Raw genomic sequence first — 20,534 nt, 5'->3', positions numbered from 1 at the left:
ATTTGTAATAGTGAAATATCAACTAAATTTAGCGATTATTTAGTAATGTTCACATTAGGTCCGACTCAAGTTCATAGTATGATGTATGATAAATAGTACCAAAATACAGCAGTGCATGTTGTGTTGTCACAGAGGGCGATAATACACCAGCTTCCATTACGGCAGTGAACAGCTGATCTTCTTATCACATCCAGATTCATTCACTTCATTAGAATACAGACAGATAAGACATATGCTGTCATATCTAATGTGTGGGGTGTGAATGGAACTTCTTGATTTGGGAAAGCTGCACCGAACACAGGACACCAGCGCTGTGTCTCCTCTGTAGTCACACAGAGGACACCTCCACCTCCCTCTTCCTTTCATTCCGCTCAGCCCTCTCCACATCCATGACGGTGAAGAGGGGCTCCTGGGCCGTGACCGAGTCGTTCCGGTGTTTGGTGAAAGGTGTCTTGATGAAGGCCTCGGAGTAATGTCTCTTCAGCTCTGGGTCTGGACAGAACAGGTAATGATACAGGGCTGCTGCCAGAGTCCCGCCCAGAGTTGGACCTACCCAGTACACCTAACACACACACACACGCACGCACGCACGCACGCACACACACACTCGCACACGCACACGCACACACACACACACACACATACATCACACGGGGAGAAACAGAACATTGAGCACCCTGACACTGCACACATCAAGACTTGAAGACAAACTGTGGTTTCATAGTGTTCATAGTAAACATCTTTTGCCATAAATGAACTATAGGTAATTTGTAGAAGGACAGCTGGAGCGTTATTAGTTTTTTAAATAAAGTATCATTATTATTTTGAATTACCACTTGCAGACAACACTGTCTAGTTTAACCATTTAAATGTTCAGTGCATTCAATAGTATTCACCAAAACTAGCTGAATCCAAACAGAATAAAATAAATACTTTGTGGAAGAAATGTATGGGGGCTATCTTTTGCCAACATTGCTGTGACTGTAATTACATATCCTTTGTTAAAAACAACCATATGTAGTTTTACTTTGCGTGACTCACAACCCAAATGCAAACCTGATGAACCTGCATAGGCAATAGGTTGTGACACAAGGCTACTATCTGTGTCTGTTCATGTCACATCTGAAGGGGGCGGGGCTTATACTGGAAGTTATTAGACATTGTTTGCTTTCATTTTCTGCATGAATCAGTTTCTATTGCTATTTATACTCCTCATAAACATATACCTACAGCTTCCAACAAACAGAGGAACTGTTTAACAAAAAGTTGATATTGGACAACAGCTAATTACATTTAATGACAATTTACCATGTGATAATCAGCTGTCAGAAGAGAGTTATGTAATTCCCTGTAGTGTCGTTATAATGAGGCCTTAGAAGTTGGATTGTAGTTTCTGTGCACGGAAAATAAACAATCTTTGTATCGCTATTGATGCTAACATATATTTAAAACCACTGCTCGATAATAAGAGCTAACAAAGCGTATAGTTACCCAGTGGTTTTCCCAGCACCATGTGACCATGGCTGGGCCAAACGTCCGGGCAGGGTTCATACTGGCTCCAGTGTAGGGAATCTGAGGAATAAATCCCACATCACACCGTCTCAAGGTCACAAAAGCAGGAAGAAGCAGGACACTGAGACCTTCACTAAATATATCGAGGGTTGCAACATCTCCTCCAAACTAAATGAAAAACGTTATTTGTAAGTGCCTTCCAAAGTGATCCAACCAGGCACTTACTGGTCTGACACATGGATCAGCAAGATTACATCATGTGTCATTATTACAAACCACTGTTCACCTTTCTAATGATGTTTTACTTCGCAATGGTTTCGAAGAAAAGGGCAATCACTCTATATTGTTAAATGCAACTGAAAGTCTTGTTTGTTTTTTGGCAAACCCCAAAAAAAGGCAATCTGTCAACTTTTCAGCAGAACATCGATTGGAGAAATGAGTTTGACCATCGCTTCATATGTTTTTCTTGACTAAAAGTCAAAGAGATATCCTTTAAAATGTGTCATATGTTTTCCAAACAGTAATTATTTACAGAAAATAAAGGTAATGTAACATTGATGCTGTATTTTTTTAAGGGAGCTGGTGCATTTATTTGGAATTATTTCTCTCAATGTTATTTAATTAATTTATAGTTATTTTGACAAAAGCTTATGTTCATAAATCAAAATGTACAAGCAGAAAGCCAAGCTATTCTACGCTGACTGTCTGCATCAAATATTACATTTAATATATAGCTGACTGTATTTATAAACAAGCTGTTAATACACTTTACAAGCGTTTTAGAACATATTTCATTATTTTCCTGCTCTACTACCACATTAGTCCCATATTTCAGGTAATTCTATTATTCCGGTATTTCAATGCAAAATTTTAAAATAACTTACAAAATAACACAAGAGGCAAGAGATGCTGTCATAAATGTGATGAGAGCAGCGTTTTGTGCCATTTCTGTCAGTGATGAATAGATCTGACACTGAGCCCCTTCGTCTGTCCAGGTTATTATCTCTTTCTGTTCATCTTGTGTACTTACGGCAAACAGGTGACCGATGCACACAGACAGGCCGATAGCCAGAGCAGACGAACCCTTCAGGTCATTACGTTTGTGGTTACAGGTAACGCACACAGTGAAGACCAGCTGGAAGGTGATGAAGAGTTCTACAACCAGCGCGTTTCCCACGGAGATGCTCCTATTTACCTGTAAATACACATTGTGTTAAAATCTCTGTATCTGGATATAATAGATGCAGAGGTTGAAGTTGATGTTGTAATAGTCAGAAATGTCATGTCTTATGTTTAGTAATCATTGAATTCAGTTGAAAATTTATATCTACCTGTTGCATTTTATTAGTTTTGGAACTTTTTTTGTCTATAGTTCATCTATTTATACAACTGACAGGTTGAGACAGGTTGAGGAGGGGGGCTTAAAGAGACAGGCGCTAAAACGGAGTGAGGGTGAATACAAATATATTCAGACAGACGATATGATGAAAAATAAAGAGTTTTCTGAACATTACAGCATGTAAACATGTTCTAGTAGAAACCCTACAAGTATGAACCTGAAAAGGAGCATGATATCTCCCCTTTATCTTTGGAGAAAGTAAAGTATTATGATAAGTAGGATAGTAAATATCTGCTTTCAGAGAGGAATGACTGCGGTGCCAACATTATGCCAACATTATGCCATCATGCCAACTGTGAAATAACAGTTAACTGCTGGTAATGACTTGAAAAGAAAAAGAAGACGAACCGTGGTGACCCCCATGCCACCCCTGACAGAGGCCGGGGTGATGCCGTACAGAATGGCGGCCCCCACTATGGCTCCCACACACTGGGCCAGCAGGTAGAAGACGCCTTTAGCCAGACTGAGCTTCCTGGTCACCACCATGGCTGCCGTGACCGCAGGGTTGACGTGAGCGCCGCTGATGTGGCTGAAGCACTGCGCCATGGTGGCAATGCTCAGGCCGAAGCACAGCGAGATGCGCACCAGGTCAGCGGGACGGGGATCCTTCTCGACGGCCCCCCAGTTGATGGTTGAGCCGAGGCTGAGCAGGACAAAGAGCAGCATGGCGAAGAACTCGGCCCCCACGCAGCGCCAGAACTCCTGAGTCCAGATGCCCTTGAAGGCAGACATGGCTTTGTCTCGAGAGCAGCAAGATGGAGGCCAGAAGTGACAGGGGAAGCAACACCTCCTGGAAGAGCGGAGAAGAGGGACAACCGTCAATATAGGACAAAAGAAGGTACTGGTTTAACCCCCTAAATGAAGAAATAGCGATAATCAGAACACATAAAGTCACAAATTAGCAACGAGTTTGGTAAGGGTTACGGTAAGAGTGTCAGGGTAAGCCAATCAGAGGCAGAGTAGGGCAGGTTCTGCCTTCCCCATGGAAGAAAAAAATATGTATATTTTGCTCTGGACCTCTTTTACAAAACTTTCAGTCAAGTGTGGTCAGCTGAAGAAAATAACTCAGTCCAGTCTGTTTTAAAAAGAGCTGCAGCATTAGAGAGGGTAATCTCCACTGCTGAGGGCTCAACTCTACAAACAGCTCTCTCTTTCCACTTCCATCAGAACATGTATCCACCTAACATTTAGCTAAAGGAGGATGCGCTTTGACAACGGTTTCACGGTGGAGTGCCAGACCCTAATATTCAATGAGCATGAAAATGTGATAGCACATGCCAGATTTCAAAATCAAGTAGGTGAAAACATACGAGCATATCACTTGTTATATTGGATCACATCACAACAGATTAGAAGAGAGCCTTCTCCGAAATGCGTCTGTTTTGATGTGAGCCAAACAAGTGAAATTTTAGTATTTGAATCCAGCTCTGAACATATTCAAATAAACATAGAAACAGCCTTTAAGGTAAATGTAACATTAATGATCATTAAGATGATTGACCTATATTCTCATTTATTTAAATGAATCCCATAGTTTGCCACTATCACACTATTGTAATATCACAACAGTGCAAAAGGTTCATAAGTTTACAACAAGACACAGGAACGTCACCAGAGCACATGGTTTGCATCTATACATTTTGAAATGGCTGTGATTTAGAGCCTCAGACGTTTCGCTGTAGATTATAATGGTTTATGTGTACCTTTGATTCAACTAGTAACAATGTTTTACCATCAAAAGTCCAACAATGTCCAAACAATAACTGTGTGGGCCCCTTTTGTCACTTTTGAAACGCATGCATGGGAGCACAAACACAACGCTGGCCAAACTTTTGGTTTATTACCAAACATTATTTGTTTGCATTTTCCCTTTAGTATTGTACGTGTATCATGTTTGTCTTTCAGAATCATTTATTAATCAATGTACTCTATTCTCTATGTAAATAAGACTAATGAAACAATACTTATTATTAAGATACTCCTAGCACTTGTAGAGCAGCAGAGGTACTAATGACAGAAGTGGTAGTAGTAGTAGCAAGAGTAATAACAGCAGTAGTAAAGGCAGTAACAGTATCAATTCAATCAATGATTCCTTAGGGCTGTTTGTGCTTAAATCTACAGCAATTTAGGGTCAAATATTATAAATAAATATGCCTGAAGTCTTCACATCAGTAAATGGCATCAACATGAGAAAAGGCCTGAGCCAAACAAAAGTAACAGTCTGTCCCTTTTGGTGGATCACACTAATCAAAACTATACTGCAGCTCCAGATCTGCAAACCACACAGAAATCCATTTGATGGGATTGGAATGTTCTTCTTTTTAAACCTAATTATTATTCGTGAATTGTTGTTGCCTATCACTAGTAGCTGTGATAACAGCAGCAGCGTTATGACAGTAGCAGTGACTGGTGACTAGTTAACCAAATACTGAATGAATGACAAAGAATGAATGCATGTGAGCCACCATGCTGCTACCATTACTAGTCAACACGTGCATTCTACTCGACACAACCGTTACATCCGGAACGTCACGAATCCAAACCATCCAAAAAACACGTGTCAACACAAACAATATTACGAAGATATTATAAGATTAAGCCAAGAAAGGTTTCTTTTTAAGCAAGGCAGTTTTCTCTATATTATAAAAGCGTAATGTTCAAAACAACTAGATCGATACAATCCGAACCACAGCGTTTCGTGCCGTCTTGCCGCAAACGTACCTCCCCAGCTCCAGTGCGTCTTTACGCGTGCACTCACCTCAGGCGCTCCAGAGCCCTGCCGCTCTCCGTCATGACTCCGCAGGCCTGCTGGGCGCTTCTGTCTTTTATGGAGCGGGTTTTGTGCCTGTTGGGGGTTCATCCCGGCGGTCTGACCTGGATTGAACCGGATGAGAGGAGAGGGGAACCATCAGAGAAATGGAATGACCGTGGAGTAACCCAGTTCTATGGTAATATGATCCCATTGGTTGAATGCTTTAAATGTCGGAGCCCAAATTGTGTGGTAGTTCTATACTGAACAATAACAGGTTTAAGTCGAATATCGGATGGTTTTTAAAATCCTAATTTAATCCTAATTCTACTCATTTTGGACATTGAACAAAACAAGAAAGCTTTAAGCATCATAAAGATTTTGGCTATCGAGAATTTTCATAAAAGAGATATTTGCAGCACCACAAAGAACGAGCTATGAAGAATAATTCGCTGAGTTATTATCGATTTTTTTGAAAGTCATTCTCAGTTTTCAGTATTATTGTTTGACCCTTTGGGCTGTTTTGAACAGCTGTATGTGTTTGCGCCCATTTAAGGTGTTACAAAGTACCTCGGGCCAGAACTGCTGTGGTGTTTGGCACTGTAACGTGTCCCTATAGAAGCATTCAATACATAAATAAATGAGTGGATGTAAGAGATGTCAAGTATGGCTTGCCTTTAATGTCAGATCTTTGTGACTTAGTGAATGCCTCAGGCCTCAAGGTTCCAGAGCAAACAGTCTTCTGGCAAATATTGCACTATAATAAATGTAGTTATTGTACTAGAATTTGTTTTTGTTATTGCGCTAGAATAAATAAAGTTATTTCTCTAGAATGAATGTCTTATTACACTAGAATTAATGTAGTTATTGCATTATAATACATGTAGTTATTGCACTAGAATACATGTAGTTATTGCACTAGAATACATGTAGTTATTGTACTATAAAGTAAAGGGCAGACTTCTATTAGCTGTTAAAGAGCAAACAGTAGTTCACAGCCTTATTTAGGATGAAAAAAAATACATTTGGACAAAATAGATTTGTAGATTAGTATGCATTATTCAGTCTATAAGAATTTAGGTGTCATGTTTGACTCATTTCTGAAGTGTTCTGTTCATGTAACGACTATTGCGCAATTATGTTTTATTTTCAGTTAATATCAATTTTATCTTTATTGAAAGTGCTGAGAAATAATCCATGCTTTTATGTCATCTATATTATCAAATTGTCCTGAGATGAAAAATAGTTAAATTCTATAGTTTATCTCAACTGAGTTTTTGCATTTTTGTTGTTGTTATTTTTGTTGAATACATTCTATTTCAATGCTCATATGTTTGTTAACATTGAATGCTTTTATTGTGAAGTTCTTTTCAACTTTCGTTTAGAAAAGTGGAGCCAGTGAAAGCCATCATAGAGTACACATCCCATAATGGAGTGTGAACGCAGCGCCGCTCTAATAACAGCACAGCGCATCCAGTCAGAACTGCATGTAAACAGTGTTGATAAGATCACAAACCACTACACACAACAGATTGCATGCCAGCAAGCCGGCACTCCATGTTGTCAGTGCTATTGTTTTCTGGAGGAGCATCCCCCCCCCCCCACACACACACACACACACACACACACACACACACACATCACTCCCAATCCTACTGGATAAATAAATACTGACACGCTGCTGAAACACAAGGCTGCCAGTGTTTATGCTTCTTCATGCAAGCTGACAGAGCAGCCCTCCCTCCTGTCACATTATACAGTCAGCCCACAGCGCGCGCAAACACACACACACACACACACACACACACACACACACACACACACACACACACACACACACATCATCATCATTTCTCTTATATAAGTATTACACAATATCAGTTAACAACCATGCAGAACTGGCAGCAATGTGTGAGTGAGTTGAGAACAAAAACGTATAAATAAATAAAAACAATTGTGACAAACAATGAGGACAGCAGTGGAGCGCTTTTCCACTGTGCCGTTGACCCTGTGTTAAATATATGACTTTCTTGACAAGGTAATAAAAAGTATGCCATACTGTAATATTTCCTTTAAAGAATTTAAAATGGACTGTACTTGTATAGCGCTTTTCAAGTCTTTCCGACCACTCAAAGCGCTTTAACACTACATGTCACCATTAACCCATTCACACCCATTCACACACTGATGGCAGGGACTACCATGCCCATCAGGACTGGTTAACATTCACACACATTCACACACCGTAGGCACAGTTAAGTGCCCTGCCCAAAGACACACCGACATGTGACTGGCGAACCGCCCAAAACCAAGTGTCAAAACATAGATTACCAGTTAAGTAAACATGAAAGAAATCACTGTTGATGAACAACAGAAAGAAAAATATGCCAAGAACACAATTCAAAAGGATTCTTTTTTTTCGACATTATTCTTTATAGCTGTTATTCAGCCAATACGCATCGGGAGTGAAATGGACCACCAGGCCCTGATGGCAGATAAAACAAGTAAGGTCCCATATTTTCCCATCGACTCCTCAGAGATGGCTATCTGTATTTTGGGCCAACCCGTCCCAGCCCTTGGGCTGGTCCAGGAGCAGCAATGTCAACTGTCTCTTGTATTGATTGTGTCTTGTGGTCGTTCTTCTGTTTGTATTTGCAGCAAAGATGATGTGAGAAGCCATGCGTGCTGATAAGATACAGGTCAGACCGTGAGCGGTGGCAACACGCTGTGTGTGGTGGAGGGGCATTGTAAGGACTCCTGTAAGGACTCCTGTAAGGACTCCTGTTAGTAAATGCCTTGAACGAGTGGAGAGGATGCAGTGGGATAGTTGAATTAAAGTGGCTGTAAAGACGGGTTTTACACAACAACTTTGAGCCAAATGCCTCATTGATTGCTGCTTTTTTTTTTTTGTGAATTTATCTGCGTTAAAAATCAATCATAAGTTACAATGAATACACATATGTACATACTGTATATACACACATATTTATATATATATATATATATATATATATATATAGATATATGCATATGTACACATACCTACATATATATACACCTACTAATAATTGTAAATAAATAAAAAAAACAACAACCATAGTAATATAAACACATACACACTCTGACTCCGTAAATGTAGTAATTAACAGGAAGTAATATGTAATATATATGTAAGCCGGTAGTGACACTAGATAGGAGAAGAACAGCTGAACATGCAGGTTAAATTTGAGTAAAATGTTTGAATTGACCGGATCCTTCGAAGAATCAGAGAAAACTTGTAAAAAAAAAAGAACGATTTGTGTACTTCCTAGAAAGAGATCATGAAGCTGGTCCATGTATTCCACAGTTAAGAGACAGCATAATGCCACCAACATTACAATTGCCAATAAATGCACTTTGGTGTAATTTTGGTCTGCATCTGTGTTTCCTGGTTTGGTTTAGGCTTCTCACTTCCAAGTCAGTGATATTTGAATGCTTCATGTTGCTTTGCTTCCAGTTTATGTGGAAGAACTTGACTGCTCTGCAGAGAGCCCTGACCCCGTCAACCAACACGCTCTCAAATACCAGCACTACAAACTAGGACGCTCTAGGTTCCAGCTTCAGTTTTGAACGTGTCAGGGCAGCGTATCAGTTTCGGCTTGTTACAGAATTTTTTCAAAATAAACTTCTGAAAAAGTAAGGTAAATTAAGTCAAGTTGATTTGGTTTTACGGGGCATGAACAACTGTCCTTAAAGTCCTATGTTTGTTTGACTCAGCAAATCCAATCCTTCCAGACCTCCTCTCTACTTGCGTAGAGAGCGAGCCAGCTGAAAGTCCGGTGTGTTGCAGACAGACGCCGAGAACCACCGACCAAGCGTCGGTATTTGACGAGTTGGGACTGACAACGGATTCCATCAACGCCTCACTTATGCTTTTGTGGCTGAATGGGAGCAAACCACAAAAGACACAACAAAAGCCTCTGCAGCTTGACATTCACCTGACTCCTAGAAACTCTATTTATATTTATTTAATTTCTTTTGTGTTGTTAAACATAACCAAGTTCTGAAAAAGTTGAGTATTGCTTTAGTGAGAGACAAATGAACAGAGGAGGTCTGCATAGGGCAAGGGCCCCTATAAGTCTCTTTTTTTTTTTGTTTAAGTTTCAGAGCTTTCTTTTCTATCAACATTTTATTTTTGCCCAGACTCCTCCCTTTACTTCCCCCTTTCTGGCCAAAATGTAAAACTACACATTACCCCGCCAACATCTGGCTAATGTGTGTCGGAGTGGTTGATAGAGACATGAAATGTACTGTGTGTCCATGATATGGGATTGGCTTAACGTTAGCATTCAGAGACTTTGTCAAAGACAGGGGTGAACATTAAATGTGGCATCTCTTCCATGAGCACTCTTTGGATAAAGGCTCACTTTTGCCTTAAGCTCACACCAGAGCAGTCCTTGAGTTAACCCCAAAGACTTGACAGAGGGGCAATTTGTTCAGAAATGAAGCATGGCACCGTCCCGTTAGCGCACAGATATGTTCTGGTTAATTCATAATCAGTCCACATCTGGCGTCCTGGTCTCGTCACAAAAAAGCCAGCGTTCAGGTGGATCAGAAATGAATGAGAAGAATCCACTGGTGATTAAATCCACTGGTCTCGGTCATGGCTGTGCTCCAGCTTATTTCCCCGTGTGTCTCTCCCTGTCTGTGTCCGTGTGTGTGTGTGTGTGTGTTGATCTGGTCCTCCTGGCTCTCTTTGCTCTCAGCTCTGCTCATCATACACACTTGTTTGCAATCAGCTAATCAGCGCGCCAGCTTGTCAACTGAGATCATCTCACCTACCACGCTCAGACCAGCAATGATTCTGGTCTGTTTCCTTGTACAACCTCAGCCTGTGCATCACTCCCTCTCGTCCATCCTGGCCTCACAGCAAACCTTCTCAACACTTCTCCAACCTCTATCAGTATCAGTGTCCTCCGTTTGGGTCCACCCTTGCAATACCACAGCACAAACGTGTAACATTGGTCAAACTTAAAAAAAAAGAAAATCATCAAAACCTTTCAGGACAATGTATGTATATGAACCCACTAAAATCATATTATGGTATTAATGGTATTGATTAACACCATGCTAATAAAACTGATTAAATCAGATTTTTTTCTATTACATTTTTTTCTTGTACAATGTTAATTCATATAGTCATAATAATACTAAACTTATTTATATAGCACTTTACAAAAACACAGTAAATAGAAAACAAAAACAGAATGATAGACAATCAACAGAGGGGTCATAAAAAGTTTACCTTCCATCTGTGGTGGAAGGTAAGTTATTGATTTGATTTGAGTTTTACTGATTGCTGTCTGAACTGGTTCAGTCCAGTGGAGGGCAGTAGAGTACTACAAAACAGAGACCCAGAGATACAGTATACCAGGCCTTGGTATTATATTATCCTGCCCTCTCAGGAATTCTCTCTCTCTCTCTCTCTCTCTCTCTCTCTCTCTCTCTCTCTCTCTCTCTCTCTCTCTCTCTCTCTCTCTCTCTCTCTCTCTCTCTCTCTCTTACTTTCAAAGTCAGCAAAGGTAATTACAATCTCTTTTTTTGTCTGTGATTTTCTGAAAAAAAAAATCTTTTCAACTAATGTTGAGGCAATTATTTCTCTCTGTCCTCTCCTTTCTCTCCCTCATACTCACACACACACACACACACACACACACACACACACACACACACACACACACACACACACACACACACACACACACACACACACACACACACACACACACACTCTCATTTCTGTCAGCCTCACACGGGGGTTTCTGTTCTTGTCAGGGATTGGCTGATTGATTCTGACATTTCCACAGCCCGATTATTTCCTCCTCTCCTGAATATGAATGCGTGCAAATGTCTTTTTGGGAATTTGAGTATTTTTCTCTGTGTGACACTCACATGTGTGTCTGTGTATAAATGTGTACATGAGTAAATGCATGTGTGTTTGTGTGTGTGTGTGTACTTTACATGGGTGTGTGAATTGAAGGTTTCATACACGATTGGAAATAGAAACAAATGTACACAATACAGACAGATGGCGAGATGCACATTTATTTCTGTACAAGCTGTTTAATTACAGTACAGCTGCTCTGTCTAAGGTGAGATCACACCTGCTGAGTCAGTCTTGGTAACAGATGCATGATGGACCTGTCTGCTGTTGTCTGTGACTGTCTGGCAGAAGAACACATAGAGAAATAGATATCAGTTAGTCAGAGTTATTTAGTTACAGAGATCAGTCATATTTCTCCCTTAGAAACACAAGCCACATGCTGTTGGAGTGACAATTTGATTTGTTCTTAGATAATCTCAGATAAGGAAACACTCCACAAACAACCTTCAACAGGGAAAAATGGAAGAAAGAAGACATCCCTTTCCCTAAATGGACAGACGGGAAACAGATGTTGGGTGTGCAGATGTTGAGAACCTTAATGGACGTCAGCAGGAATGGATGTCTATAATGGGTCAGCCTGCTCTAGGGGACTCTGAATCTTCAAACCAGAGCGTAAGAGCTGGAGCTCTGGAGGTCAGGTCTGACAAGAGTCTGGGTCGCGCCACTGGATGTTTAGATTTAGAGAGGCTGAATGTCCTGGAGGATGAAGATCCAGATCCAAACATTTGGAATGAGGCACCGGCAGCCAGAAGAGAGAGAGAGAGAGAGAGAGAGAGAGAGAGAGAGAGAGAGAGAGAGAGAGAGAGAGAGAGAGAGAGAGAGAGAGAGAGAGAGAGAGGCTCTAAGGACGGCCCGATGGTCCAAAACAGGGAAGCCTAGAGTAAAAAGAGAGGACAAGGAGCAGAAAGTAGGGGGAGAGAGAGAGAAAATAGAAAGAGAAAAACACCGGGGTGCTCCGAGGGGGGAACAGAGAGTTAGACAGATGCGGTGGTTTTCACAAAGTTAGTATTCACATCGGCAGGACATAATGGATTACAAGCACATAGGTTAAATTGTTGTAGGAGTTTGTCCTGGCAGAAAAAAGGTCACAGTCTCAAGATCCCCTCAAGTGATCTCTTTGTTTGTTAAGCTGAACTACTAGTGAATCAATCTGCTGAGTGCACACCGTCAAAATAGTAATTTACATAATACGCTTTTATACTTATGGAAGATTTTTCGGTAATGACGTCCCGTTGCAGTCTCAGGCCTCATAATGATCCTCATCAGCTTTTAAGATAATCAACAGTAAAATGCAGACCGGCCGTGATGTGGGTCCACGTACAGCTGGTAATGCAGGATGACATCACCAAAACTGTCCAATCAGTAAGGTACCTGTTTGTCCACATGACTTTGTGTTCTTGGATTGTTTGTCAGCGCAACACTAAACGGATCAGAACTAAAAAGCAATAATGGATCTTTTTCCATCTTTGGTCTGGACCAAGTGAGTCAACGACAGGTTTGAAAGGGTCCTTTTGCAGGTTTAAGCCGATGCCAGAGAGTTTTCAACCAATACACAGAGTAAAAGTGAATTTGTCAGCTCGCTGGCAGTGAAAATCTACCAGCCATCGTTTTTTCATCCGGCTGAATCGGTTATTAGAAATAAGAAGGCTGTTTGTCTATGTCAGTCTGAAACCAAGGACCTGCCAGATCTGCCATTATAATCATTATAACTATAAATAGGCAACAGTAACCAACATCTGAATGCAGTAAAGGTCCATCACAGAAGAAGTGGTTTACAATAGGACCCGCTGGGATGAACGCTGTCCATGGTGCTGAACTTCCTCCCTCTCTCTTCAGTTGGAAGTGCACAGACCCCTTTATAAACTCTATATATGGGATTCTGACTGCGTTTCATATAAAGTACACTATATGTCTAATAATACTGCATCGTCTCCTCTGACATTCACAACATTTCATCTCATTGTATGTCGATTCAATAAATGACCATAAATTAATCTGCACAAAACATTTATTTGGAAATAAATGGAAGAAATTAACTGCTAAATTGTTTTCAACTAGGCAAAATAAGCGCTTGGTGGTGGGTGTGGCTTTTCACAAAAAAAAGAGTATAGTTTCTGAATAGATCGCGTAATTCATGTAATTGTATTTTATTTACCTGCTATTTACTTTATCTACTTGTCAGCAGACATAATAACCCATATCCTCAATTTCTGGCACAGAAAAGTAACATTGGGGGCATTTGTCAAGGAACTCAAAGTCCTGGACAGGGACAAGGACTAGAATTAAAAGTATCAAGCACATTCTATGCCCTAAGGTTTTCAGTTTTTGTGTAGTTCTTGTTCACCTTTAACTAACTTCATTACAAGTTGTGTGGGTCACACAACTTGTCCTAATTTATAAGGCTGAGCTCATTAGTGTTCGGCTCATCGGTGCTGACAAACTTTTAAGAACAATTACGGAAGGTGTCTGGAGGATCCATGAGCTTCCTCCCCGAGTTAGCAATCAGTGGATGAAAGTTTCAGGTTGCTGTTTTTAAAAGGACTGCCTGTTCATCATCATACATCATCAGCATTCACACCAAAAATGATCGATACCTTCAATAAGTAAGTACAAGTCTGGAAAAAACGTTTTGGGCAGTTCCAAGCTGACTGCTGCACTTTTCACTGTATGGTATGCTGAGCTGTTACTTCCTCTATATATTTGCTTTACACCCTTGATGTAGCCAATGCTTTACAGCCAAGCAAAGGCTAAGCAACAAACCTGATTGGCGCTGTGTGCCATATTAGCTGTAGCACTCTCTGAGGACTGTACAGAACACCTTGGACTTGGACAACTTGTTACTTTCACAAATTGGATTTATGAGCAACACTGTCTCCTCACTGGTGTCCTTAAAGATGGAAACCATGCAGTACTGTAGGTAATATTAACCATGAACTTGAAGGGTCATCAGACACTAAACGCTGCAAAGTGGTTTGTGATATGAAACAGGAATTTTTAAAAAAGTTATCATGGCAGCAATTTAATCCACAAAGTAAACAGATGAGCGAGATCATGTTATGAGTAAGTCAACTAGGATTGTGAACTGTGTGAACGTGATCATATTTCATTGACCAATGGAATTATATTTCCGAATGTTGTTGCTTTGCTGTCCATCAAGCAGTGGAGCAGCAGTGGACTTGAGACTTGAGCCAGACTGAAAGAGTAACTTAACACCAGGCTGAAAATCAGTGTTTCTCTGCTATCTTTGGTTGAAGGTTTTACCACCTTTGCTGGCTGTGGTTGAGCTGGCTGGTGTAGACTTCCTACACTAGACTGTGAACATAATCCATGCAGCCATTATGTTCCCCTTTAAAACAGAACATGGAAAAATCAATTAGTATTATATGCTAGTGATATCTAGAGGATAAAGTTGAATTATTAGGCCTCTGCATTGAATAGACATGGCCTCAGCTGTGTAAAGCAAACTATTAACTTTGAAAGCAAAATATTCAACTGCTGTACTGTTGTCCTTTCATTGGTCAGCAGTCAGACCTGAGGGACTTGTTTGACTTGCAACTTGCTTAAAGAACACTTCAAAGACTTGAGACTTAACTTGAGTGAATGACTTGAAACTCAAAATACTATGAAACACCTCTTCAATGACTCACCAGTACATGGAGCGTACTGGTACCATGTATCTCTTCAATGACACACCAGTACATGGTACCAGAACATAGAGCAACCAAAAAAGATCAAACATTTCTCTCCATGCCCCGATGCATGTAACTGTTCAGGCCGGCTCTCTCACACACTGACTGTGAGAATCACACAATTAACATATTTCACACGCTCTCACGACACAAATCCATTTTTCTCAGGCAGTAAAAAACAAATTCATAACTGATAACGTACCACAGCGAAAAAGAGGACAGTGACAGCGCACGTCCAGACAAGGCAGAGCAACACAGTGCAACAGCAGCACCGTTTCACACTACGGTAAAGCGAGCTGTCGTCTGTGAAAATCCGATCAAGCCAGCCGGCTCTTGAATTTAAATGCTCCTCTGTTCGTGCTGCCACCGTACCGGTACATGGAGCGGCCAAAAAAGACAAAGAATGAGTCAAAGAAGCCCCTATTTGATTCAACATAATAGGTTTGCTGAGAAGCACAATGGCTTTCTGCTGAAAGTGTCCCTGACTATGACCATATATAATTTGAAGTTGTTCCACTACAGAGAAAGTCAGCTCCTCATGGCTGTGGCGGAATTGCTGAGAAGAAAAAGTACATAAAAAAGTATTTGGAGCCTTGTCTCAAAGCTCCAAAATATACCATCGGTGGCTATTTATTAGACCTGAGAGAAAGCTCAAGCCATTTTATACTTTCCATGTCCGTAACAGTCTTGTAAAACCCAGAACTTAGAAGCCGTTACACACACATATGTAGGTTTAGGTAAATGTGTAAATAGCGAGAACTACATATCTTTAGAAGTACAATATCAGTCCTAAAAGGTGTCAAACATCTGTCGTTCCACGGTCTACATGTTCACATCCAGGTCTCTATCTGTCCCTCCATCTGTGGCGGATGGATAACAGTCAGTGTTGTTCTGGAGCACTTTATTATGTTTCCTAAGCACACCTTGTATCTGTAATATTCCCCAACTCATCAAGGAGCTGTTTTTAAAATGAGTGAGCCCTGCAGGCTGTGGCCTGGGGCTGGAAGAGACCTTCATAAGAACGTTTAATGACATCCATCTTCCAAAACTGCAGCATTTCAGCTCTCCAAGCGCAGTCTTCATCATAGAGGCCAGAAAGACTGATGGAAAAAAGGATTTGGAGAATTGCAAATACATCCCTAAGGCTCTATACCGATACAAAGAAATATCCCTCTCAATGACATCTGCTCTCACAGACCTTGACTGTGATCTTGTGTGTTACTCAGTGTGGATGTATATGCCAGCATATGTTCATTCTGCCCGACCTCGTCTCACCTTCCCTTGCTGTCTTTGTCCACTCGCTTTGTTGTTCCTCTGATAAAAATGTCACATGCTCTTTACACAAAACCAAAGGCAGCCAAAGTCAGTGATGCTCTCCTGTGATATGCAAAAGAGGAGTGAACGGATGAATGACATCAAACAGGCAGCAGTGTAACACAGAGCTCCAGAGGAATCCACGTCCACCGCTGGGGAAGAGGGAAGTTGACGTCTCATTCATAGTCGCCATCTCTGTCCAAAGCATTAATGGAAATGACATAAAGGTCTGGTTAGGAACAGTTCATTAATTCATGATCAGTTAATATGAGCGTTATCTTTGCTTATCACATTTGATACAGGTGAAGCCTACAGGTGAAGCCTACAGCAGAAGCACGGCCTCTGGCTGTCATAGTAGTTCACCACTGGTCATGGACCAGTCCAAGCTGCATTACGCCAGTCCAACGTGTGCCGCATGAAATAAACTAAACTATTGTGTATTTTACTGTTTGCTCTCTACTTGCCACTTAATTGTAAACTCAGAGCATGTCCACGTCAGGATCCTGTAGAAATGATGTCTCTGATTGGCAGCATTGGTTGCCATGGTGATGTACCAAGGTTAAAAGTTAACCGGCTTTGTGGTCCAAGAAAACCTGAGCAGAATTTCCTACGAGGAACTTTTAACTGGTTTAACTGATGCCTCTATATGACCTACATTAGCAAATGAGAGCATCAGTTAGAAGACTGGCTATTTCTATATTGTTATTCTTAATGCCTGTATTAGGGTCCGATTCTCTGCGACATATGACGAAGCGATTTATGTTATGTTAACCAGAAACTCCTTCAGCTCATGCACTTGGGGGCCCTTCAGCAGCCGCCAGTCCACCGCAGACAGACCTAGATCCGGCTTCGCTGCAGCCTTTGTCTTGCAGTCTGCGCCGGCAGCAGTGGCTCCTCCTCAGCCCTGGAACAGAACTTTGCCTTGCTGCTCCAGCGCTCCTTGCTAATCCAGATGGGACTGGCCAATGACAAGGTAGTGGTTGGGAGGATCTGTCACGTGGTCCATGACAACCTGGACCTCACCTTTGCCCGTAAGTTCCACCGCGTGTGCTGGCAGCTGATGGATGGGGAGGGATGCAGGACCTGGAGCTCACTGCCCACTTCCTTGAAACCAACACAGACACCGTGCTCCTGGAGGCCCAGGCCGTATTGCTGGACACACTGGAGGGAAGGGAGGCACGGGAGAACCAGAACCAGGACTGAGTAGGGAAGACTGTGGGACCCTGGTGCAGTAAAATGAACGTTTTGCTGAAAAGACTCTGGCAGCTGCAGATCTCAAAAACACAAAGCAGTGGTGTTCATAGAAATGCTATAACTTTAGTCTACCGGGGCCACCGAAATCAACACAAAATGAGAATTCCTTTTAGTGTCATTTAGCCCAAAGACAGCTGGATAAGCCACTTATCTGGCTTTGAGGTACAGGCCTCTGGTGGAGGATATGAAAACCTTTTCATGAAACAATGACTGAGTAACCTTCAATCCTCATTCACTTGAAGAGGGATTATTGGTCAATTCAATGTCACAGCACTGGCTCTACTATTATTGAGATCCTCAGTTAAAGTGAGCGGAGTGCTGCAGGCCTGTGGTGGGAAGACTCCTCTCTCGCTCTTGATGTCTGACTGTGATGATGTGTCTGTGCAAAGCCACCAATTCCCAGAACACAGGACTGGTTTTTGATTGCCTTGGAGGAAAATCCCAGAGGAATTAGCCTCTGATGCATGCTGCATACAATATGTATTTTCAAAGCCACAGACCTGAAGCTTCTTTGCCTCTGAGCATAAACACGTATGCCTACTCTGAGTGATGATGCACGCAGAGGAGCCTCGACTCAAAAACTTGTGACCGTTCGTGAGGGTTAAAAATGAGGATTGACCGGTAAATTAAGAGCTTTGCTCAGTAGCTCACCTCAATCTCTTTACTATCCCAGTCTAATGCAGTGTCATGACTGCAGGCGGCCTCATGGCATTCAATCTCCCAATTCTCTCAACTTCTGCCTGGAGAAGCTACAAGCAGTTTAACTGGACACAACAGGTCATAGCTTTTCTCACATTAATGCTGCTGAGCCTCATCTGGACCAGTCCATATAGTTAGGCCAGTAAAAACCCCAACTTATCTGAAAAATGTGAGCACTCGTGAATTATTATTCATTGCATATGGGGGCACACTACTTTACTTGTTTTCTGTTGAATAACATCATGACTTTGTGACACAACACACAAATCCATCAATGGTGGCTGCATTTAAATGATGACACCTGTCTCTCTTCAGTTTGGAATTTCCTCCTGCCTCTAGTTCCTTTATTCCCTCCTCAGTCCTTCGGCCAGTGAGCTGCATGTTCCATTCACTTCTTCGCATCTCAGAGGAGAGAGGAGGCTTCCAGAGGAGCATTGAGCAAAGAAACACAGGTGTATCCGATGCAGAAGTTGTTTACTGGACGGCAACACCCCTGTCCGGGCTGTTGTGTGCATGATTGCAGTCCCAGAATCGTCACAGTGACGTCACCCACTAGTGTGTGAACAGCTGTTCGGAAGCCTCGAGTTTGTCATTTCAGCAGGTCCCATGTTTGTTTTTGGCAATCGCCATCTTGGATTTTTGCAGCCAGAAGTGACACAAGAGGGTGGAGCTTAGTAGAACAGAATGCTGAATAACTGTAACAGGCTGTTGATGGAGCTTTCAATGTACCACAAATTATCCTGCAATAAATGTGTGTGTATAAAACATAAAAAAGTTTGCATTTGTTGGAACTGCTTCACGCTTCGTGTGTGGCTTATAGCAGCCATTCTAGTGGTCGATTGTTGTTGCTACACACCAGTGTACCAATGGATGGTATGTAAACACAGAGATACTTGTTAAGTGTGGGCAGCAAATGTCAGGCAGCAACTGTTGTCACTCTCACCGTTCTCATAGCATTGTTTTTAGCTGCAGCAGCTGATTTCAAAGAGAAAGCTGTAAAAAGCAGCTGTGTACCACCTTTGTTCCATCAACTGGTTTGGAGTGAATACACTCGGCTACAGTGTTGTTTGGTCAGAAGTTGGCGCTATAGGTAATAAGCCAGTAAAGAGAGTAGAAGGAGTAGAGGTTGTGAACAGACAAAACAAGTCTCCTTGGCCATCCAACCATCTGCAATAGAAAAATGGGGAGAGGTCTTCAGGAATTTGTTTCAACTGGGCAAGTTTGAATTGTTCTCTCATGTCAGCTAGTATTGCTCAGGTTTCATGCTGTACAGAGACAAAGATAAGCATTTGAGCTTATAAGACTATCTAAGACACCAACAGCAAAAAACAGCTGCTCAGTCTTGTGAGTTAAATGTTTGCTGTATTACAATTGTTTGACAAAGGTTTTCATATTCCATTTAGTACAACAACTCTTTTTTTGACAAAGGCAAAAAAAAACCTCAAGCAAGCATAACATTTTTTGGGGTCTTGAGGAAGTTTTATCCAATGTTGCCAGTTCTTCACAGCTCTTCTAATGCAAAACTTTAAAAAGTGCATGGGGATCTAAATGGAAAGATAGAAATGTAAAGACATAGATATTTCCCTCAGGAGTTTAGTAGAGACTAAAAACAGAGCTAAAAGAGAGGTGGACATAAATTTGACTCCAAATGAATGAATATGATGTTCTGTAACTGCTACATGTGGAAATCAAGTAAATGTTTCAATGTTTCTGTACAATCTTATTACAATGTCTATCTTTTTAGATAGTGTATATTATTTTATTATTGTTACGATATTGATGCATTCATTACGACCAATAACATATCTAGTTTTTTTTCTAAGCTTATAGCTTTTGAATCTTCTTAGTTTTGTAATGGTATTTTTCTCTCTCTTCCTGTATATGAGTTTCTGTTGATGTGGGTGGCGCCCTTACAGGTGTCAATAAAGTTGTACTGAACTGAACGAAATGAACTGAAATTAGCTCCGGCATACATGCACTGATCTCTTTCAGTTC

General features: G+C 41.3%; 1 protein-coding gene and 1 pseudogene across 1 annotated transcript; one reads left to right on the top strand and one right to left on the bottom strand.

The window, feature by feature from the left end:
* Positions 1 to 328: 328 nt before the first annotated feature.
* LOC137870159 (aquaporin-4-like) lies at positions 329 to 3,643 on the bottom strand. The gene is made up of 4 exons (XM_068707166.1): positions 3,260 to 3,643; positions 2,543 to 2,707; positions 1,492 to 1,572; positions 329 to 562 (listed from the first exon to the last, which is right to left on the bottom strand). The coding sequence occupies exons 1-4, from the start codon at positions 3,641 to 3,643 to the stop codon at positions 329 to 331; spliced, it is 864 nt and encodes a 287-aa protein (XP_068563267.1).
* A 13,314-nt stretch (positions 3,644 to 16,957) lies between these two features.
* LOC137870610 (small ribosomal subunit protein bS1m-like) lies at positions 16,958 to 17,789 on the top strand (annotated as a pseudogene).
* Positions 17,790 to 20,534: the final 2,745 nt, after the last annotated feature.

This window comes from Cebidichthys violaceus, unplaced genomic scaffold (genome assembly GCF_023349555.1).
Source record: "Cebidichthys violaceus isolate CVI_PGR_0920_01 unplaced genomic scaffold, fCebVio1.0.p SCAF_13, whole genome shotgun sequence".
NCBI lineage: Eukaryota > Metazoa > Chordata > Actinopteri > Perciformes > Stichaeidae > Cebidichthys > Cebidichthys violaceus.
This window is presented reverse-complemented; position numbering and strand designations above follow the sequence as displayed.